The sequence below is a fragment of the Pleurodeles waltl genome, chromosome 5 (genome assembly GCF_031143425.1).
Source record: "Pleurodeles waltl isolate 20211129_DDA chromosome 5, aPleWal1.hap1.20221129, whole genome shotgun sequence".
In the NCBI taxonomy this organism is placed as follows: Eukaryota; Metazoa; Chordata; class Amphibia; order Caudata; family Salamandridae; genus Pleurodeles; species Pleurodeles waltl.
The window spans coordinates 277,986,602-278,010,437 of record NC_090444.1 but is presented as its reverse complement, the minus strand read 5'-3'; the positions used below and the strand labels follow the sequence as shown (position 1 = coordinate 278,010,437).

The 23,836-nt window shown below is 45.0% G+C and overlaps 1 protein-coding gene across 2 annotated transcripts in view; it reads left to right on the top strand.

Moving 5' to 3' along the window:
• Positions 1-23,836, top strand: part of SRBD1 (S1 RNA binding domain 1) — a 759,215-nt gene that overhangs the window by 388,042 nt on the left and 347,337 nt on the right. For both annotated transcript variants that reach the window (XM_069234013.1, XM_069234012.1), the window contains exon 16: positions 3,810-3,901. In XM_069234013.1, coding sequence (XP_069090114.1) covers positions 3,810-3,901 — 92 coding nt within the window. The remainder of the gene's footprint in view (positions 1-3,809; positions 3,902-23,836) is intronic.

Genomic DNA, 23,836 nt, shown 5'->3' with positions numbered 1-23,836 from the left:
TGACAAAAACGATAAAAGTGCTTTTGCCAACATGCTTTCTCCTTTGAGAACCACTCACCTCTGATTATTCACTGTTGACAGATATTCTGGCCCAACCTTTTTTTAAGAGGCCCTTTCATCAAGGTGGGTTTTAAATGACATGGCTTGTATTAGATTGTGTTGAATCCTGTTGATATCTCAGCCTTGCTCAGCGTTGAGTCCCTTTTACAGTTAGTAGAACAGTGAACATGCAATTTACCATCTAAAAAATAAATCTGTGATCGCAAGGAAGGCAATTATACTCTCATAACCTTTAAACTAACCTACCTTAACTGCCACACACAGGCCACCATTTCTATTTTTTTCATGTTTTTTTTATATAGTGCAGACTTCACCCAGAAGGGTTTTAGAACAGTTTACATTTCACCATTAAACATACAATTAATCACGTATAGCTTGGTTTAGAGTAGCTCCAGCAAAATATACAATGATTTACTTTAATTATCAGCATATTGGTACAAATGTCTTCATTTTACAGCATGTCTCGAGATTGGTAAGCATGAATAGCATGTAACTGTATGAGATAATAGTATTACAAGTGCACTAAGGAGAAACATGTATAAAAACAAGTTAAAGGAAAGCTTTATATGAATGATTTAAGAGCGACTACTACTGGTATACAATTGAAGAGCGAGACAGCAAGTAAGTCAGTCATCAGCAAGTTGGTTAGCGTGTACGTTTGCAGATTATCATATGACATTCTTGCCATAAGTAGGTCATGATATTAGTTACATAAAAAATATATATTATTCACTGGCAGGAAACCAGCGCTGTATGAGCTAACACTTACACAAACTATTAAGGAGAAAAGTGTACAGAGAAGCAAAAAAAACTGCATTTTCTAGTAATAATTTAGCTGGGCTGGATAAGGATCTCCTAATAAGTAGGTAACAAGAAACGGTGAGGTAGCAGAAAACAAGGTACACGGATGAGAGGGAAAGGGGCAGGGAGAGAGAGCATGAGAACCCAGAAGTGGTACACAGTATCTGAAAAGTGATATTTTAACTTAAGATGCACATCGGGAAATGGTTAGACTCGGTGGAATGGCTAAAACATTTCTGTAGCACCATATCCTTGAGAAGTGATTGAAAATTGGGGAAAGAATGCATTTTTGTTGTGTATGGAGAAAGTGTTCCAGATTTAGAGTACTTTACCTGTTAAAGATCTGTGCACGTACTTTTTTCCTGAAAGTTTGAAGTTAAACCTTGCTGCTGACATAGGCTGCATTCTTAGTAGTGAACCTTCGGTTTAGTGATGTAACAATAACTGGTTAAATAGTGTTCTAGTCTTTTAGTTTTTTATTTTTGTAAATGATTAAATGGACTAGTTTTCATTACCTTCCAATCTGTTGAACCTTCTAATAATGCCTGTCTCTAAGTGCAGTTAATGTAAACAGAGTCATGTGTCATCTCATTACATTGGCTTTAATGCATGTCTAGGCTGTTAGTTTTCTAGTAAATATTTTGGTCACTTGACAAAGAAACGACATACAAAGAAGGCACACATTAAACATTTTGATGCTTATGTTGTATCATTTTAATATTTTAAATGTTTCTTTAAATGAAAATACACATACAACCCTACTTTGGTGAGTTTGAAAAACCAGTGATTGATTTCCTCAGATTTTTTACTTTTATTGATCCATTTTGCTGGTGTTGTTGACCTCATGACTGACCAGATTATATAGCGTATGCTTTTCCCCATAATTGACATATTTAATGTTTTCTCAAGTCCGCCGTAAGATGCACAAAAACTCCACAAGGGTCACAAGAAATTCTCTCTGCCAGCTGCACAACTGTTCCTATAATATCCATGAGGATGTATGATGGAACAACGCATGCACCAAGCACTAATGCCTGAGCAATGCGGTTGGAACAACAACCGCGTTGTTTCCATGAATGCCTTTACCATGCATGCTTTTACAATGATTTTTCATTGTAAAGAAATGTGTGGAATGGCGTGCATGGTTGTAGCATGCCACCCCCACCTGCCCTATAAACACAACTACCCAGACCCTCCCCCCCCTAAAAATAAAACTACCTGACCCGCCAACCCGCCCCAAAAATAAAACTACCCCAACCCCCCCACCCGCCCCTAAAAACTATCCCGATACCCCCACCCACCCTGAGCCCTAAAACTTACCCCACCCACCCTAAAGACAAGCAACCCCCACCCGCCCTAAAAACAACCGACCCCTCCCCCAAAAATAAAACTACCCTACCACTAAAAACAAAATGACCCCTGCCCCTAAAATCCTGACCCCCCATCCGCCCTAAATACAAAATTACCTTGACCCCACCCACCTCACCCCTAAAAACCCGACCCCTCCACCCGCCCTAAAAACACAACTACACTGACCCCTCCACCTTCCCTAAAACTATCGCGACCCCCAACCCACCCCAAAAAGAAAACTCCCCGCCCCTAAAACAACCCCAATACCCCCACCCACCCTGAGCCCTAAAACATGCCCCAACCCCCACCGACCCTAAAACAAGTGACCCCCACCCGCCTAAAAATCAGCTGACCACCCACCCCCAAAAACAAAATTACTCCGCCCCTAAAAACTAAATTACCCCCGACCCCCACCCCTAAAATCCTGAGCCACCCAACCCTCCCAAAAACACAACTACCCCGACCTCCCACCTGCTCTAAAACTACCCCAATCCCCCACCTGCCCCAAAAATAAAACTACCCGACCCGCCCCTAAAAACAACCAGATACCTCCACTCACCCTGAGCCCTAAAACCTACCCCAACCCGCCCTAAAAAGAAGCGACCCCCTCACCCCAAAAATAAAACTACCCACCCCTAAAAACTACCCCCAACCCCACTTACCTGACCACGTCCTCTCCTGATGCTGACTCCCTTTTTCTCTGCCTTAACGACGCACTTGTGCGTGGTTCAGCACATGTGTGGTTAAGGCAGAGAAAAAGGAAGTTGTTGTTCTGATAAGTGTGGTGACGGCATCACAGTTAATGCACCTCATTGCATTTGCCGTGTTGTAAGTGATGTTTCCCTATCCATGACCTTGTCAAGTCCATAGCTGAATACATAGAATTTGCAGTGGTGGTGTCATACTCCTATGGGTTTTCTCATTTTTCATGACACGCCACTGTTTTCACGCCTCTGTTATACTCTGTGCACTCATAGTACCTTTATTTCACTTCCCAATCAATGCCCATATGCACAAATCCAGTTATCATCAGATTTACTGGCACCACACTCCTCCACCCATCTTCAACCCAAGTTAGCGCACCCTCAAGGTCTCCTTAGCTTTGTCATGCTGTTTGCTTAGTTCCACCCCGGTAGGCGAACCTAACACCACTTCCATCCTTACTTCCATGCATTGGCTGTCCTCTTGTGCCACTCCACTTCGGTTGAACCCTTATCCTAAAAATTGCAGTAGCCAGCTCCTTGTCCCATTCCCTGTATCTTAGCTGTTTCTCACTCCTGCTGTTCACGACCCATCTTAATAAATAATCTGCCACTAGATTGTCCTTTCCAGCCACATATTTTTCTGAAGCTTAATTACAAACATGGCTGTTATCAATGTGGTCCTACTTGAGCTCTAGCAGATATATATTTCATTTAGGACCAGTATTTGAGACTAACTTTTATAATACCTTGTAAGATTACAAACAGTGATGACAGTGATGTTACCAAAAACACATGACTTCCAAGTTGAAGATTAAAAAGATTGTGATGTTGAAGTGTATAAAAAATAGAGTTAGTTAATACAAACAAATGATTGTGTGCGATATTATCTTGTAGTATTGCCAATGAAGCAGGAGCCTCAATCTACAGTGTGAGCCCTGAAGCTGCTAAGGAGATGCCAGGACTGGACCCCAACCTCAGAAGCGCAGGTAGGCATGATATTGTTGTCTTGTCTTTGTTTGTTTCATTTGGCAAATACTTGAGGCTTTGAATCTCATGGTGCTGCTTCTAGTCCACTCACCATTCATGTCTTGTAGTAGTAAGTTTCTGCTTAATTTGTGCAGCAGCAAGATAAACCTGATTGCATTATTACTAACGCTAGTTTAAAAATATTGTGTTTAAGGTATCAATTTTTATTCTTGAATGTGAATTATGTTGCTAATCTTGAATAGTTAGAATATTTAATATGTTCTTTCTATGCTTTCTCTTATTCGAATGTGTGAGAAGCAGTTTTCCTTTGTGCACTATCTTCATTTTATTATATATTTGAAGAGTATTTAGCACAGTGCCTTAAACATGTTACCAAGTACGATGCTATGCAGAGGAAAAGGAATTGGCCCTTTAAAAACCACAAAGGGGTGGGCCTATTGCACATTAGTAAGAAACAAGGACCCTAAACTCGGACTCTCTACTGGTTGTTTATTTCGAATAAAAAAAAGATCTTCTGCTCGTCTATTCCTCACAAGGGATGATTAGTCTTTAAACATGTTTTGTTAGTTATTAGGTGCCCATGTCATTTGTAGGCGCAAAGGCAAACGTTTTTAGTGAATAAATTTTGGGCCTATCACCTTGAGGAAAAAACCCTTCTTGTGTTCATCAAGAAATAGAAAATATCGGAAACAAGTACATCAATTAAAGGACTAGTCACATGAAAACAAAACTGTGTGAGTGCAGGCATCGCGTAACGCCAATCGCAGAAGTAGGATGGGGGACCTGTGGATGGATCCTAATGTAAAGCTAAGAATGCTGCAGTCCTAAATACCTTCTTGTGGCTGCGTTCCTGGAACTCAGGAGATCTGGACTATGATATGTTCCTCTCGGATTTTATTAAGGGTGGCCTTTCTGAGAGACCCTTGTTTGTCACTGCTCTAGCTCTTGATGTTTTCAACTGAAACTGAAAGTATTTCTTGTCTCCCCGCAAAATGTAGCTCATGACTTTACAGGTAGCCTCCTGTCCTAACTTGCACAGTGGTCCTGATGAAGCACGATCCACCCCTGGTGCTTGCTCACAGCTTCTACATATACCCCTGCTCTAGATGCTGATAACTGTGCTTCTTCCCCATTTCTTGTACCTGAACCTGGCTTGTCTTCTACTTGATAGCGTTTCGAAGACGGCACTAGTGCTACCGCTCTCGGATTTAGTTGAAGAGCATATACAACATTAGTCTGCTGAAAGTAGGTAAAGGCTGCAGGGATCCAGTAACATGTTTGGCCTGCGAAAATGTTATATCTTATTTTGCTCTGTTGTCATTGTAATGTTTGTTATATTTGGCAGTCACAGGAACCCAGGGTTATTTAAGCTAACATGTGTTCTTGCCCTTTGCTGTAATTCCAGGTCTCTAGTCAGTATCTACATTTTTTTTTTACACAAATTCACTTCCCAAGTGCTCTACCCTAAAATATTTGTTTTAATGTTTTAAAAATGAGCACGGTTTCTAGACTTAAGATCTTGACTAACACACTTTATTGAGCATGGTGATGACATCTTCGGTGGTGTTTTTGGTCCTGCTATAGGGACAATGGGTTTTATTTCCCCTTAAACATGTTTCCTTCCCGCAGTAGCAGCCTCTCTTCTGCTCTCCTCTTTCCGCGGGATTCTAGAGATCGTCTGTGACACGCGTCTGTTCAGACTACCTGGGTAGCTTTAAGGTTTCATTGCTCCCACATTAGTTCCGTGCTCTATGGAAGAGCTAACATATCAAGCATGAGGATACAGAAATTCCTCGAGCAAAAGGTCACGTATACAGAATGGCTTCTTATTGTCAAATCCCATCTCCCTTACATTTTTCCACAGGGCAAAATATATTGCATTTCGTCCACTGAAGCTCAGCAGACCACTTTTACTTCACCTGTCTCGAGAATAGTTTGTAGGCATTTCAGGCTTGTTACAGCTTCTGAGCCTGCATGGACCATCCTCTCTGCTGGGGATTGCTTACGATAGAGATGTGAAGTGCTGGGTTGTCACGGTAATGAGCAGGTGGAAGATAAACCTGATTACAGCATCAGTTTCTTTGATTGTATCTTAGGGAAAGTAAATCCGCTTGGTGTTTGGGTGCGTGCGGCACTGCACCTTAATGGCAACTGTTGGCACAGATCTCGTCTTCAGAGAGCACCGCCATCACCCCCCTTGACTGCTCACGGAGGGGGTGATATCTTACAGAGAATCACTGACAAAAGGTCACTGTGACGCTTTGTAAGGAGTTCAAAAACATCTTGCAATTACATTGTGCAAGGGTATATTATAAAAAAGTGTAAACATTAGCAAATGGAGGTCCAGGATTCCTTGTTATTTTGTGCGCACCTACATATTCTTTGGCTACTCTAATTTGAATGGGATAGTGTGTTCCAGCTAGAATTAATTGATAGTGTAATTGCATACCTGGTCTATGGTATGTTTGCCTGCATGTGCTCGCAGCCATAGCTGAGCATTACTTTTAACATCCTTAATTCGTTAGAAGTACCTTTGCTTCTAAGAACAATCTGCAATGTAAGGAATTTAACTTACTTTTTTTCGTAATAAAAGTGTTCAAGAATAGAACCGTGCTACAAAATAATGAATCTGACTAATTACAAGTATGTAAACGTTTTCTAAAGCAGTAAAATTCATACTCTGTGAGTTTCGTTTTTGCCATCAGTTTATTTTTACAGCAAGTATCAACTTTTCTGAGAAAACATGGATTCGCATTGCATAAGTGATTAAATAAAACGAAAACACTCCAGGTTTCCAGTCATAACTTGTGTTTTTTTCATTGCATTCACTACATCACTACTTTAAATACCAATAATTACTCTGATTCACTCCAATCAGCATTGACTGGAAATCTAGTCTGTGACACTCTTCAGACTGATCCTGCTACTCTAAAAATGGAGTTATGGTTGACACATTGGACTAGATACATTGAGGAGGAGCTAAGGAATGGAGGAGAGGGTGTGTGAGATGCTTTCGTGCAGGGAGCCAAATATCAGCCCAAATGAGACAGTGGACCTGGGGCTGATTGTTGCAAGATGATGATGAAACACTTATACAATTGTGAGGGCTTTCAGTTAATCCTGATGAGTTATGCTGCTGGCTTCTTGACACTGGGTTGAGGGCTGTACCCCCTCCCACTAATATTAATTGTGTTGTCTGTTAGCAGTGGTGGATGTTTATGTTATTGATGCAAATGTGAGTAATTTTGACTCATTTGATGGGTAGTGGGTGCTTAGTAAGGGGCTCCTGTAGGAAAAGGCCTCTTTTTGCATGATCTTCCCAAACGTTTGGATTGATGCTGCTGGTCTTTCGACTAAGTTCCACTGTAGCCCTGCTAAGCAGCCCCATTGCATGTGCTATGACCCCTAAACAATGTGTTCAACTGCCTAATCCTTCAATAGCATATTTAACTTACCACAAAGTGCCTAGTATATGGTACATTGTTTACCCAGGGCCTGCAATTTAAATTGCACTAGAGGACTGCAGCACGTATTGTGTCACCATTAAAGTGACCGTGTAAAACATGACTAGGCCTGCCACAGCTGACTTGAATGGCTGTTTTAAAATTCCCATTTTGAGCTGATAAAATCTCCCTTTTAACAGATGTAAACCTTCATTTTCCATAATTGTAACTCACCCCGAAGGTAGGCCCTAAATGTCCAGAGGACAGGGTGCATGGTATTTAAATAGTCGGAAATGTGTAAGTGTTAGAGGTCCTGGAAGTGAAAAATCCCCAAAGTCATTTGTACCTCTGGCGAGGATAGCACTACCATAGAAAAGCATTTATCTTGCATCATAACACGTTGTAATTCATAACTTTAGTTAAAGACTCAAGTTGATAGGAATCCAATTTAATCAGATTTTAAATTATTCTTTTTAAAATGCCACTTTTAGAAAGTTGGCATCTTCCTGCATTAAGTCTCTACTAGCCTTTTAATACCCAACTGTCACCTGCAGCCTGATGAGAGGTGTGAATGGCTCCCAGGAAAAGGAACATAAGGACCTTGGCTGGGAGCAGGTGTGACCTCCTCTTGACTGATAACCTGTGGGATGTGCCCACCAAATGCACAAGCTTCAAATGGGCATCCTCTGTCACAGGCAGATTCACATAGGGCTGCCCCTGCCATTATCCAGGTAGCTAGAGTAGCACTAATCCTTGGAGGGGGATAATCCTGTTCTAGAACTGGTTTGCTTTGTGAGTTCCTCATTTCCCTTGACATACCTCAGAGGTGTGCCCAGAGCTGTGGCCCAGAGAACAATGATTCTGCCATTTAGGATTTTGGTAGAACATGGCACTGTGGGAATGTTTAAGGTCAAACTTCTCATGAAATTATGTCAGAGTGTTTAGGGTTGCCCTTGAGAACTTGTTTCCGTATTGGCCAGGGCAGTTCACTCACCCACACGCTAGTGCCAGGCATAAAAGTAGCACCCCTGGGTATGTTCTTCAGAATACCTCTGGACCTCAGGAAGACAGTCAAAGGACTGCACCTACTAAACCCATTAGACTTCAGAATGAGGTCTGTAACTTGTGTAAACTGTAGGGGTGGACTTACTTCCACTTGAACCCAGAACAGAAGGGTAGACTCCGAGGGCTAGTTGGCTAGCCTCCTGTGAAGCTCCAGGAACACAAACTCTACAAAAGCCTGTAACTGCAAGAGCCCAGAAGACTATTTCCAACTGCATTTTCACTGAACTGGTGGCTTTTAGGAGACTGAGTCGTAACCCTCCAAGTGGTGCACCCAAGGTCCTGGACCTTTCTTTGGTGTTAGAGTGTACTTTTCTCCTGCAAGAACTGCACAGCTGGACACTCCACCTCCCCACCCCTCCCACCCCCCCCCCACACACACACACAAAAAGCCACACTGATTTTGCATTACTGGTCAGGTTCATGTTTCTGGTTTGCTCTGTTGAAAGAAGTTTGACCTCCAGAAAAGTTTCTAAGTCCAGACATAGAGGGCCGACTCCGAGGAGTAGCTGACCACCAACGAGACCTTCCTGGGCATAGACTTTGGACTTCGTCCTCTGTGAACTTTCCTACCATTGATGCCAGAAGCCCTAAACATCCTGCCAAAGCTGAAGCTCCAACTGAGGTCCTGTACTCTGTATGGCAGAGGATGAGCCCTTCTTGCGATCAAGCTGCCATCCGGACCCGCTGACAGCCTCCTCAACGAGGATTTTCACCAAGAGATTAAGTCAGAAGGTAAACTTTCCACTAGACTGAACCATTTTGACTATGACTCTGTCAAATGACCAGATACCCACGGTTGGCGATTTGCACTTTTTGGTGCTTGAAGCATATACATCTTTGAAAAAGCATATCCCAGGTTACCTAAATTAATCTTTTTGTCATTCTGGTGACTATTTGTTTATTAAAATGTTCTCTTATTTTTATGAATTGGAGTGAGATATTTATTGTATTGTGTTTTTTGTTTTACTTTTTATTAGTTAAGCCTATCTGTTGTGTGCTACAGTTACCAAGGGTTGAGCTCAGGTTTAAATTATTGAGACCTAAATGGACCTAGTAAGAAATAGTGTAATTGTTACTTGAAGAGGACTACCATCCATTTCAACTAATAATCCACTTCCTCACATCCCCCCTCAGGCCACCACCCCCCATGCACCCCTCTGTACGTTCAGATAGTCATCAATACCCCTTATCTTATTCAATTAGGGCTGCCTGCTTGCTTTTCTCATGAAAAATAATCTAACAATGCAAGCTAGTTCAGTGGTACCTACACAGCACCTTGCACAACTACAAATAGGGTTTTAGCACCAGCATGAGTGCAGTGTGTTAAAGGCAAGTGAACAACTCTCTATCACTTTACTACTGTCTCTGTCCATTTAGTTGGCCTGAACAAACAGTAGAATGACTGGGGATATCTGACTGGATATTTACTGTCTAGGGTTGACCTCTGGAATACCTTATCACATTACCTTTTGTTAATTCTTTGGATGTGCCAGGCAAGCAAAAGTGAGCCCATTAGCAAGGAAACTATAAATGTGGCTGTAAGGAAATGCCTCTTTTTGTATGGTCACTTCCAAAATCATCTACTAATGTTGCTGGGTTTTTGACTGTGAGTGCACTGATGCCTGCTAACCAGACCTCAGGGCCAGTACCCTGACCCTAATTTGTATGTCAGATTGGCTGTACCCAATTGGAAATGGCTAACTTACCTGTAAGATTTTCCTAAATGGTACCCTGGTGCCCAGGACATGTAAGTTAGGGGGGTGCCCCTGGGCTTGCAGCACTGTTTGTGCCACCCTGGAGGCCCCCCAGGTAAAAAAAAAAGAACTCAAGTCCACCACGGCAGACTGGTAAAGCAGTCTCACACTGCTAGCATAACTTTGCAATTGAAAGCAATGGGAAAGCCACCACAACCCCTGTACATGTTTGTAAGTCACCGCTCTGGCAGGCGTACCAAGTCCTAAAGGCAGGGTGTGACACATGACACAGGCAGAACATTTACTCTACATGTCTTGACAGTAAAACCTTCAAACCTACTGTTTTTACTGTGTAAGGACTTGGTTGCCCAGTTAAGGAGTACAGGGTTACACTGTGACCCCTCAGCTTTGCTACTCTTGAACAGTGTGACCAAAGTGGGCTCTTCAGGGTATCAAACCGCTTGTGATTTTAAGCCTGACTTGTATATCAAGTCAAAATTAATGGAACTTGTTGCAGTATGCAGCTTTAGCAAAGCTGCCACTTGGTTGTCTTTGAAACTCATTTGACGTCCGGGCAATATAGAGCCTGCTCCACGAGACAGCTTTCTGACCTTCTGGAGAGATGTGCTAACCACTCTCAAGAAGGAGAACAATAAGGAACTGCAGGCCAGGGAAGGGTCACCCTTCGATCTTAAAGGAAGCCACTTGGGTGTTAGCCCCAGGAGAATCCACCTTTGAAGGGCAGATGTGTAACACCGGGGCAGTAGAGCTGCCCATTGTTGAGGTAGACAGGCTGGCACAGGTGGCAGAGAAGGGAAGTTGGTTGCCAAATTTCTTTCCCCAGGGTTGGGTAGCCCTGAGGGAGCCACACCCCGGGGTGAGCTAAAGAGGTCTGAAGACCGAGAGAGGGATCTTGCCATCTTGGGAGTGGAAAGAATGGTGTATCTTGAATAGCCAGATGACACAGTATGTGGTCACCAGGTGGGATGGAACCTTGGCTTTCCAACTGCCATGAAGGCACTTTCGGAGTTCTTCAAAGAAGAACCGAAGGACTGCCCTGCTGCACCGACCAGAGGCTGCACCAACGAGGACTGCACCTTCTGCACCCGGTGGCTCGCAAAGAGAGGAACTGAGATCAAATATCGACTCTCAGGTTGTGAGAGTGGGACCTTTTCTCTACTTTTCCCTTTGCACAGCACCTCCCTAGGGCTTAAACCACGGCCCAGCTGTAGGAGATTTTTATATAACACTTGAATGCCCCCAACATGCTTCCTAAAAATTATGGCCTTACAGGGGATGAGGAGTCAGAAACTGATAATCTCCTTCTCCTGTTGTACTGATGCTGGCTTGTAACTGTGATTTCAGAATGTGTGGTTGCGTAGACCCTTGCCTATAAAGGGACATCCCCTAACCCTTCTGGTCCTGTTTCAGGCTGTTTCATCATTTATGATAGTCTGTAAAGCAACAGAATTATTGGAATTGACCTTGCTGTCTGTGGAGGCAAAGTCGTAACATTTTGACTGAGATCTTGTACCTTTCTCATCAGTGATGGAACCCTCAGATCCACTGAACGAGGCCCTCTTACATTCCGTCATGGCTGTGTGGGAGAAGCGCTTGTGAGACCTAGCAGCCAACAGACACCAAGATGCGATAGGCCTGAATTTTATGGTAATTTCTCTGGGCACCCCCAGGGCCTCCTCCCATTCGCTCTCCTCGAATTCCCCAATATCTGCTTCCCACTTAGTCTTGAGGACCACCATGGTGTCAGGGGCATTGTTTATTGTTTTGTTTTATAAACTAGGGAGATAGCCTTGCTGCAGTCATTCCAATAATATACAGTCCTCTAATGGGGAGGATTCCTCGATTGTCGTGCACCTCTGTATATATGAGGTGAGGGCATGGGTGAGTTGGAAGTATTTATAGCTTTGTGTGTGTGCTAGCTCTTATTGGTTTGTCAGGTCTGCCAGAGTGCGAGGTGCATCCCCTTGCTATATGTCATCTAGTTTGGTGATGTCTTTCAGTTTCCACATTTCGAAGCCCTGCAGCTTGCCCACTTCTAACAGGAGGTCACTCGGCAAAAGAGGGTTCATCTCGGTTAGTCGCCTCTACCAACCCAGGAAGGGGTTTGCCTCCCCATATGCATACTACTGTCCTGATGTGTGTAGGGAGTGTTCAACTTAGTTTTGATCTGGAGAGTGCCCCCTCATATTCCTCCTTTCCCCATGCTAGTCTATTAATGCAAATGGCCGGTTTATCCCATGGTGTGAATGCCCAGTTGTTAACTACCATCAGATCTGCGGCTCAGTAATATTTTTGTATGTCAGGTAATCCAATATCCCCATCGTATACTCCCCTATTTAGTTTCTGGAGTGCTATGTGGGGTGACCCAGAATCCCAGATAAGAAGCTGGAGGGCGGCGTCTGTCTTTCAGAAGAACTCTTTGGGTACCTGACAAGGGGTGTTTTGCAATGTGCAAATCATACATGGGAGTGTCATCTTTTTGAACCTTGCCACTTTTCCTAGAAGAGAGAGCAGTAGGGATTCTCCTGTGTTTTAAATCTTTACAGCACTCTAGGATGGGTATGAGATTTGTTTGATAGAACAGGTGGGGCTCTTTTGTAACATAGATATCTGATAGAGACTTCTAGTTGCAGATTCCTTACCTCTGAATGTCCCCCAGTCATCAGACTGGATCCAGAGATTTTTATTCAAGCAGTACTCTTGCACATCGTCAGGTGGCATTGGTCAACTCCACGGGCATCGTTGGCATTGTGGTCGCCATGATGACGTCGGCAGTCGTACATAGACCCCGCCTCTGTGCGGTGATGTCAGTTCTTTTCTTTCCGTGCGACACATTGATGGTCAATTTTTGACCGATTTCAACACCTTTTTTGAGTTTTTGGTGATTTTTTTGGTCCGTCTAGGATGTCCCCAAAGCCCCGTGTCAAGTCTTGTAAGGCCTGTCCCCGCATGATATTAGTGACAAATCTGCACTGGGTCTGTTTGCGGTGCCTGGAGCACGACCACGACCCGAAGTCGTGCTCCGAGTGTAGGGCTATGCACCCAAAGGCCTTAAGGGAGTGTTCCTTCAAGCTTATGGTGGCCCAGCGCTCAAATCCGCATCGCTCCCGGTCTCGCTCGAGAGGAAAGTCTTGTGACCGCTTTGGGAGTCACCACCACTCATTGTCCTGCAAGCCTTTGAGCCACTCTGTTAAGAAGAAGCAGTCAAAGAAGGCTGGGCATCCTTCGACTTAACCCCATCGCTCATCTGATGCGACGTGGAAGGAGCGTCAACGCTCCAGGCCTCTGTCCTCGGAACATACTTCTGGGTCCGCTCCGCACCTTCCCGACTTTCTGGGAGCTGGGACGACCCCTGCCCAATTAAAAGAATTCTATGACGCCATGCATCTCATTTCTGGGCAGTCCAGCACCCCTTCAGCGCCTTTGGTCCCTGGGGGTCCTTCGGGTTCTGCGCCGGCTGCTCCGCCCCCGGCCTCCGAAGGCCCCTCCGGATCCGTGCCAATGCCAGTTGTACCATCAAGACCTGCCACGGCGCTAGCTTGGCCGTCGACGCACCCGACATCGATGGGGTCTATTCACCCCAGGCTAGTTTCAGACACTTTTTCTTATGGGTATGAATACGGGGAAGGATTGGAGGGGTCCTTGGACCCTTATGAATACCAGGACAACCCCAACATGGATTGGGCACAGGAATTGGGCGAGGCAGTGGTCTGGATACTTCTCCAGATGCTGGCATGCTTTCTCCTCCTACCGTGCTACGGTGGAGGGAGCCACCTATTCTATGGTGCTAGGTAGGGCAGCTGAGGTCCTTGGCCTCGAACTGCCTACTGTTGAAGTCAGGTCTAATCTCCTGACTAAGGTGCTTCAACCAAGGTCTTCCACATATGAGCCTCTCCTTCCTTTCAATGAAGCCCTCACTGATGTCCTTCTGGGTGCTTGGTCAGGACCCAGCACAGGGGCTCCTGTGAACAGGATGATCGCTCGCCGCCATAGGCCCGCCCTGAACGACCCTAAATTCTTGTCCCAAAATCCCACTCCTGAGAGCCTTGTTATCCAGGCATCCTTGTCATCTGGCGCATTCATTTCCATACCTCCGGCTCAGGAATCAAAGAGACTGGACCAACTTGGGAAGAAGATGTTCTCTTCCTCCAGTCTGGCATTGCGGTCAGTGAACACTGCATGACTTTTGGGCCGTTATACTCCCTGTGGGATATGGTCATGCACGTCTTGCCGCAGATACCTGAGGAGGCCCGGACTATCGTCTCCCAAGCATTTGCTGATGGGAGAGACGCAGCAAAGTTAACTATTCGATGTGGGCTGGACACAACCGACTCTCTGGGTAGATCTGTTGCGTCAAAGGTGGCTTTGAGGTGCCACGCCTGGTTGAGGACATCTGGTTTCTCAGGGGAATGTCCAACAGACCCTTATGGACATGCCCTTTGATGGCACCTGTCTCTTTGGAGACAAGGTGGACTCTGTGCTTCAGAGGTTCAAGGACTCACGGGCTACAGCTTGGTACCTCGGCCTTTCGACTGCCTCTCGTTCCCAACAGTCCACCTTTTCGCCCCTTTCGTAGCCACTGAAGGGGCTCCCTGTCATGTCCCTTTCCCAGCCACTGTGCCACCCATGCTGTTCTGCCCCTGCGTGGCCGGGTTTGTGGAATCCCACGGACTTGTGGTACAGGGAACCAGAGGTCTGCCTAGTACACCCCAGCCCATGCTGCAGCCTCCAAGCCTTTTTAGTCCATCCCCCTCATCCCAGACCAGTTGGCGGCAGGATTCGCCTTCACCTGTTCCACTGGGAATCCATTACTACGGACAGGTGGGTTTTGCAGATCGTCCGAAGGGGATACTCCCTCCCCTTCAAAACTGCCCCTCTGGCCATGCCTCCATCCAATGGCCACTTACCTGAGGATCATCAAGTGCTTCTCCACGAGGAAGTAGCGGCTGTCTTGGCCAAGGGAGCCATAGAGAGGGTCCCTGTGCCAGAAGTAGGTTGTGGTTATTCCCACTACTTTCTGGTGCCCAAAAAGGACAAGGGCTCACTTTCTATCCTATACCTTCGAGGCCTCAATCTGTTTGTCAAAAATGCTCACCCTGGCTCAGGTTCTGTCTGCCTTGGACCCAGGAGACTGGATGGTAGCATTGGACTTGTAGGATGCTTATTTCCATATCCCCGTTTGCCTGCCCACAAATGTTACCTACAATTCGTGGTAGGTCATGAGCACTTTCAATTTACCGTGCTTCCCTTCTGCCTTATCAGCGCCCCTCTGGTGTTCATGAAAATGATGGCGATGATTGTAGCTCATCTGTGCAGGTTGGGGGTTTCAGTCTTCCCCTACCTCGACGACTGGCTGTTGAAGGCAGGCACTCCCCAGAAAGCCATCTCACACCTTCAGACCACAGCAAACCTCTTGCACATAATGGGGTTCACTATAAACATGCTGAAGTCACACCTGCCTCCCCCTCTCAGATGCTTCTTTTCATCAGAGCTGTTCTGAACACAGTGCAGTTTTCTGCCTATCCTATCGAAAAGCGAGTCCAGGATATTCAGGCTGTAATTCTGATACTTCAGCCTCTATCCTGGGTTTAGGTGAGAATTACTCTGAGGTTGCTGGTCCTCATGGCCTCCTGCATCCTGCTAGTTATACAGATGGCATATGTGGGCTCTGCAGTGGGACTTGAAGTTCCAGTGGGTGCAGCATCAGTGGAATCTCTCCAACATGGTCCTGATCTCGGAGGGGACTGCAAAAGACCTGCAGTGGTGGCTTTCGAATCAGGATTGGGTCAACAGCAGATCACTCTCCCTTCCCCAACCAGATCTGACAGTAGTGACAGAGGCGTCACTGCTGGGATGGGGCGGCCACATGGGAGAGGCAGACATCAGAGGTCTCTGGTCTTTGGCGGGGTCTAGCCTCCACGTCAATCTTTTCGAGCGCAGGGTGATCAGGTGTGCATTAAAAGGATTCCTTCCTTCTCTCAAAGGGAAAGTGGTGCAGGTGTTCATGGACAACACTACCACCATGTGGTACTGCAACAAACAGGGCAAAGTGGGGTCCTGAACCCTTTGTTAGGAGGCTCTGTGCCTCTGGACATCACTGGCACATCAGGGCATTACTGGCGGGCTGTCTCATCATCAGTGCAGACAAACTCAGCCGTCTATGCATAGCCGATCACGAATGGCGTCTCCATCTGGAAGTGGCGCAATGTCTCTTTCAGCAGTGGGGTGGGCCTTGGTTACATCTGTTCTCCCCCGCAGAGAACGTGCAATGTCAGCTGTTGTGCGCATTGGAGTTTCCAAGGCGGCACTCGCTCTGTGACGCTTTTCGTCTCGAGTGAAACTCAGGCCTCCTTTACGCCTATACCACTTCTGTCCAGAGTTCTGAAGAAGATCAAGAACGACCGGGCCCAAGTAATCCTGGTGGCTCCAGACTGGGCATGGAGAGTATGGTATCCAGAGGTACTGAGCATGGCCACAGATCCTCCAGTCAGACTGTCCATTCAGGAGGATCTTCTGTTGCAGCAGCAGGGGATTGTTCTCCACCTGAACCTGTTCAATCTTCGCCTTCATGCTTGGAGATTGAGTGGCGGCAGTCAACGGCTTTTGACCTTCCGCCCGAAGTCTGTGATGTTGCCAGCCAGGTGTCACTCCACCAAAACGGTATATGCCTGTTGTTGGCATACATTTGTGGCATGGAGTACCAACAAGTCTGCTCCCCTCTCCGAGGTTCTCTTGTTCATCCTTTCCTTAGCCCAGCAGGGCTCTGCTTTGGCCACCCTTAAAGGTTACTTATCGGCTATCTCAGCTGCTCTAAGATTGCCTGATCAGGATTCCCTTTTTAAGTCTTCTATTTTTGGTAGATTCCTTAAGGGTCTCAGGGTCTCACCCATTTGTTTCCTCCCACTCCGTTTATAATGCCTCAGTGGGACCTCAGTCTTGGCCTTACTTACATGATGTGTGCTCATTTTGAGCCGTTACACAATTGTCCCTTATGGCTCCTTACTTTCAAAACTGTTTTTCTTTGTTGCCATCACTTCTGCTTGCAGAGTGAGTGAGCTTCAGGCGCTTTCTTCAAAGTCTCCATTTTTGTCTGTGCACCCTGACAAAGTGGTGCTACGTACTAGGGCCTCATTCCTTCCCAAAGTAGTTTTGCCTTTTCATGTAGGCCAGTCTGTCACTTTGCCTACGTTTTACGTGCCTCCACATCCTTCTCATGAAGAGGAGAGACTCCACTGCCTGGATCCAAAAAGAGCGTTGGCGTTCTAACTCAATCATACTAAAGACTTCCGGGTGGGCAATCAACTCTTTGTTGGATATGTAGATGCGAAGAAAGGGAAGGTGGTGCAAAAGCGTACCATCTCACGATGGGTACTTCTTTGCATCAAAATGTGCTAAGATTTGGCAAAGAAGCTACCCCCTGAGGGCTTGCACGCTCATTCCACCAGAGCAACTGTTGCTACAACAGCGTTAGCACGCAGAGTTCCTGTCATGGATATCTGCCAGGCAGTAACGTGGGCATCCCTGCACACGTTTATAAAGCATTACTGCCTTGACAGTCAAGTCTGCAGGGACGGCTACTTTGGTTGTTCGGTCCTGCAGAACTTTCTAGTATGATCTTGGTTCGCAGCCCACCACCAAGGATGGCATTGCTTCGGTATCTATTCTGAGGTCTAGAATCTGCAACTAGAAGTCTGTATCAGATGAACAAGGTACCTACCTCTGGTAGAGCCATATTCTAGTTGCAGTTTCCTTACCGACCCACCCAACCTCCCCAATTTCGAACTGATTTCTAGGGACAGGGATTCCCCATTCAGGGCCTTAGCTCTGGCACACTATTTTCAGTGTTCTTCATGGCGTGGAAAGTCGTGAAAACATACTGCTGTCACCAAGCAGAGGTGGTGTCTATGTACGACCCCTGACGTCATCACGGCGACCGAGACGCCAATGATGCCCATGGAGTTGACCGATGCCAGCTGACAACGCGCAAGGGTACTGCTTGAAGAAAAATCTCTGGATCCAGTCTGACGCCTGGGGGAAATTCTAAGGTAAGGAATCTGCAACTAGAATATGTCTCTACCAGATAAATCATTACCGAAGGTAAGTAACTTGTTCGCCTAGATAATTAAACCCTTCTAGAGTGGGCATAGGCATCTCACTTCGTAGGTCTGTTTAGGCCCTGTCACTAGATACACAACCAATTTCTATCAGTTGATGGTGAGCCTGAATTGGGTGCCAAAGATGCAGAGGATTTGCACTAGGTGCGGAATAGTGAGTGTTGTGTCAGTTACATAAAACAGGAAGTAGTCAGCAGATAGGAATATGCTCTCCTCCCATGTTTCTCCCCAACTGATCCCCTGCACCTGTGGGTCACCCTGGATCCAGTTTGGCTAAGACTTTAATCCTCAAGTTTAGGAGGGAGAAAGGCCTGTATGACCCACAATGGCCAGTGGGTTTATTATCTTTATGAATCACCACTATTGTGGCTTGTCGTTGGTCTTGTGGGAGTCTCCCCTCTGTCTTGGCTGAGGTCCACATTTTGAGCAAGTAAAGTTTCACTTAGCTAACTAGGCCTTTGTAGAGTTCATTGGGAAGGAGGTTTGGTCCCATTGCCTTTCTGGGGGCGAGGGAGCCTATTTCTTGTATAATCTCACTGGGCGTGATGTCACTGTCTAGCATTTGCTTATGTTCCGCCAATAGCATGGGGGTGTTGATATCTATAAGGAACTTATGGATCTCATGCAACTGGGTAGCGCCCCTGGCCACATGAAGCTGCTAATAAAAGCTGCAAATTCTTCTGCTATGTACTCTGCCCTTGTCCTAGCCTCTCCACTGTCATTTGTGAGCCAAAGCTCCCTGCTTTGTGCCTGATCTCTCTTTTCAAACCAAGACAAGAGTTTCCTGGCTTTGTTGCCTATGTCATAGAGTCTCCTCTATGACATAGGAGACCGCCCACCAAGGTTGAAATTAGGGCCTATGTGTTGTAGTAGTGCTGTCTGATGTGTCGAACAAGTCCCACCTATGGTGGGCAACAATCCGATAGGTGCCTGGTGAAAGAAGCATTGAAACTTTCCCTTAAAACATTATCCCCTCTCCCTGCCACTCTGCACAGTGGACTCTAAATTGACCACTGTTCCCCCAACTTGCAGAGCTCTTGTCGCCTCCATTAACTTTATACCTTAACATCTGACTGGGGTGAAGCTTGACTAGATCATATAAGCTCCCGCATGTGCCATCCTTGATAAGGTCAATGATAGGCAATGGACCCCTGTCCCAATCACATTTCACAGTAAGCGTACCTCAAAACTCTTGTGTCCCTCTATTTCCACCCCCATATTGATATGGTGATAGTAATAAGTAGTGAATCTTTCAATAATGTCTTACGTCCTCATTTGTACAGTGTTTAAAGTTCTTTGCCACTATGTCACAGGACTTTCTGGTTGTTCAAATATTCTCCTCAAATCAGAACCCGAATGCCTTCCCCAAGGAACTTCCCGATAGGGAGCAAAAGAAGCTTGACTCTGTCTTAGATAAAGTCCGTGTTTCTGGCAGTCCAGCCTTCTACTCTGTGAATGCCACCTGCCTTCTTTGCTTCGTTGTTCTTGTGTTGTGAGAATTGGAGAAATTTGCAATAGTCCGCTTCTGGTCACATGAAGAAGCCATTTTTAAACCTGGTCAATGACTGTTTTGTAGCATCCTAAGAGACCATAAAGTGTGATTTGGATTCTGCAGACACCATTGCTCGATCCATAGATATGACGTCATGTTGAAGCAGAGTGCTTGCATGTGTTCCTGTGACTTCCAAGCCACAATTGTAGACATGTCCTTTAATGGCGAGTGTATGTTTGGAAAATAAAAATAAAAAGAGATACACACTTAAAGAGCACAAATGCTCAATTTGAGTTGACAAGCTGACTGCCCAGGCCGCATCAGCACAACCCAGGATATAATTTAAGCAGCCAATAAAAGCTTAAAGTATATTTGCGGGCATATATATAAAAACAAAAACAGGTACAAGGTTAGGGGGCAATGACGCTCAGTTTAGGCCCACAAACTGCCGGGCCGCTATAGCCCACCCAATACATAAATTAAACATCCAGTTCAACCTTAAAGTGCTTGTGCGAACATGTGCGGACGTATGGACAAATGTAAGTATAAAAGGGCAACATGCAAATTAAAATCCACAGACTGCCCTTGCCACAATCACCACACAGGACAATGCCTGGAGGTGGCTGAATCGATTCCTTCCAATATGGCACACTTGAACAGCCCATGGTCCTTCCAAGGGTATGTGGCATCAAGTGGACGGCGTGTAAGATCGATCCGCCTCCTCCTAAAAAATCACTTAACCTTGGTTAAAAAAAAATGTTTTCCCATCTCAGGGACCATCAAGCGGGGAGACGATTGAGAAAATTTGTAATAACTTTTGACCAACTACTCAAATGAAAATGATTAAATACTATTTTTAGAAGTAATATACAAAGTTTTACATGGCCACGCCTAGTTCTGTCCATGTGAGGTCCAAAGACAGAAGTGCATTTAGTAATAAGGTGTAATATATAGCTTTGTTACGCACCCCTACAGACTCTTACGATCGCAGCATGTAAGGTCAGCATGACATCTTAACATGGATAAGTCCAAACCTTATCAATGTAAGTCACAAGGGCAGAAGTGCACTGATAAAAGAGTATAATATGTAGCATTGTTACCCACCCCTGTAATCTCTAAGATTGCAGCCAATACAATCAGCGAAATTTAAATTAAGATTTCCTTTAAGACATAACTCTCCATCTGATGCGCCAGGCTTGCTCTAAATATTGGCTACTGCAAAAACTATCACTGCCTTCAAATCAAATTTGAGGATTCTCAAAGCCTCCCATGTCTGACACCCAGAAGCTCACAAGCAGCAATTATTAATTTCCTGCATGGTTGTGAAAATTGAGGACAAAAAAAAATGAAGTGCTGTTCAGTTTCTTTTTTCCGGGGGCAGAAATAGTAAAACATTGAGGAGCCAAGCTTATCCCATTTAGCCGTTAGGTGTCTTAATGGTAAGGACCCGTACTTGAATTGGAGATACAGGCACTTAGCTGTGGACAGATAGATTTCATCCATAAAATCTTCATAAAGTGGAGGACATTTAACATTTAAAAATTGACCAGTCAGGTTCTCATAATAATTATTCAACCAAATCTAGTCCAAAGCCTAGTTCCAGTAAGCTCTTTTTACTATTTGTCTGGCACCCTTGGCAGCCACTGCTGACGAGTTACAGAGGTCTATCATTGTCAGTTTCTCACACTGCATCTTAATATTTTTCAGCCAGGGAGAGATTACCTGTGAGTCACTGGAAATTAGATCAGTTAGAGAATCCCTAGAAGGTGTCAGCTCCTCAGTTGTCCACAGCCTCACCAAGTACAACAGGGGTTTTAACGCTGCCACCAAATTTATAGGGTTAAGTGCTAAATACAGCCTTAATGGAACCAGAGGTGTGCCCTTAGGTAGCTTGAGCAAGCCCCTGAAATAATTGTTCTTGGCCGTTAGGATAGGCCCACGTCATTGTATTAGACAACCAGACTCCTTGGTAGTCAAAATATTTAACCTGTTCAATTGTGGAGCCATCAATTACCATTCTCCCCTTAAACGACTTATGGGTATTTACCCCCATAAATGTTGTTTTCACTAGGTTGATTTCAAGGCCTCTCATCTTGCAAAAGGCCAAGAAGGAATCCAATTCTGCCTGAAGGCCTATTAGAGTTCTGGAGATAAGCAGGGTATCACGACAAACATTAATATCGGGAAAGCATTTCCACCTAACTTAGGGGCATCATGCAAACACTGGGAGAGACATTTAACAGCCCCATTAATTTAGAGGCTGAAGAGTGTTGGGGCCAATACGCAAACTTGCTTTACCCCCTCATAAATGGGAATAGAGTCTTTTAAGTCCCATCCCATATTCCACCTCACTTTAGCATAGGTATTTGACTGGTGAACTCGCAAAATCCATATTAGATCACATCGCACCCCATAATCTAGGAGTATCTTCCACAAATTATCCCTTGGGACCAGCTCAAAAACCAACCTAAGGTCTATAAAGGCAACGTACAAATGATCCCTCTTCAGGGTAACATACTTCCAACAAAGTAACTTTAAACTGAAGACCTGGTCAAGGGTGCTGATCTTAAACCTAAATCCTGCCTAAGCATCGTCAAGCATATGGTTGTCTGTAAACCAAGATTGTAGCTTAACCAAAACATGTCTGCAACATTTTAGGGGGGAATTGTCCAGCAGACATATAGGTCTATAATTAGAGGGTAGGTCCCTTCTTCTTTTTTTGAAGATCTGTGTGAAAACCGCTGCCAGCCAGTTAGGTGGAATTTTCTTGCCCCTCATGATAGCGTTGCTCAGTGCATTAACATAGGGAGTCCACACATCTAGATAGGATAGGAAGAGGTCACCAGGAATGCCACCCAACCCAGGAGTCTTCTCCTTCTTTATTTGCATTGAGGCTACCCTAGTTTCGGCCTGGGAAAAATATGGACACTCTGTCCCTACATTAGCCACCTTCTCTAGAGGATTAAAAAAGGCCAACAGACCTGCCAAGCAGTCCCTCTCAGTGAACTCCTCTGTTACGCTCCCAACCTGTTCTTGCCCCCTCTCACTATACAACATCCAGAAATGTTCAACCCAGCTTCAGGTTGCACTACTTTTTGAAGGTGATTATCTATTAACTTTGAGCTATATGCAACCAGTTTCCAAAACGCCTTCAGATTCTTACTCTTGAATGCATTAGTAGCTCTTCCCATTGGTCCATCTCCCAGCTCTGTTTGGCCTTAATTAGAATAGCCTTATAGTTTTTCCTTGAAGAAGTTATTTGCGACTTAATTCCAAGCTTCAGACCATCCAAAAGACAAATCTTTCCATGCCATTCGACATTCCTTGGAAAACCATTTAGAGAAATTTTGATGGAGGCCCCTCTTTTAGTGAACAAATGCCTTAATTGTTCAGTGGATAAGGTCCATATCGGGCTTATATCCCCTCAAGTATGTTACCTTGGCTAAGTTATCCACAAATAGTTCATAGATTTGAGTTTAGATTTCTGTATTATCCACAACTTCTGCCCATTTCACATTCCTCCTACTGTGGACTGTCTCTAACACTCATTTAAAAAATGGTGGCAAGTTGTAACTTTTAAACATAACAAGAGCAAATACAGAACTTAAGGCATTGTGGTCACTATCTTCTCTGGGGACAACCGCCATATCGGCTCAAATAGGCCACAGATCCTGAGCCACTAAAAATAATCAATATGAGTTCTCACAAGGCCTCTTTTAAAGGTCCGTTGTGGGGGAATATCAGAACTAGTTTTGCTATTAGCAATTCTTAAGCTGTTATCTATGGTCAGCTCTTCCAACTGGCCTGTAGCTACACTTGATTTTTCTGTGGTTTCATCAGGCACCCAAGAACTAACCAAAGAGCCAAGGGGTACATTGGGTGATCTGACACCCTCTGTCCTTTTTCAAGTGTCGTATTACAATCACCTACAATATGTTTTAAGGTGCCACCTTTTAAACACTGTAAAACATTAGCGAGTTGGGCCATTGTGGAGGAGCATACATTGAAGGAAACCGATCTAACATAACCATGAATGATGCCACTATATCTTACCCCTGTGGGAGTTTTAACTTTTATTTCTTCCCCTAACAAATCTTTGCTCTCC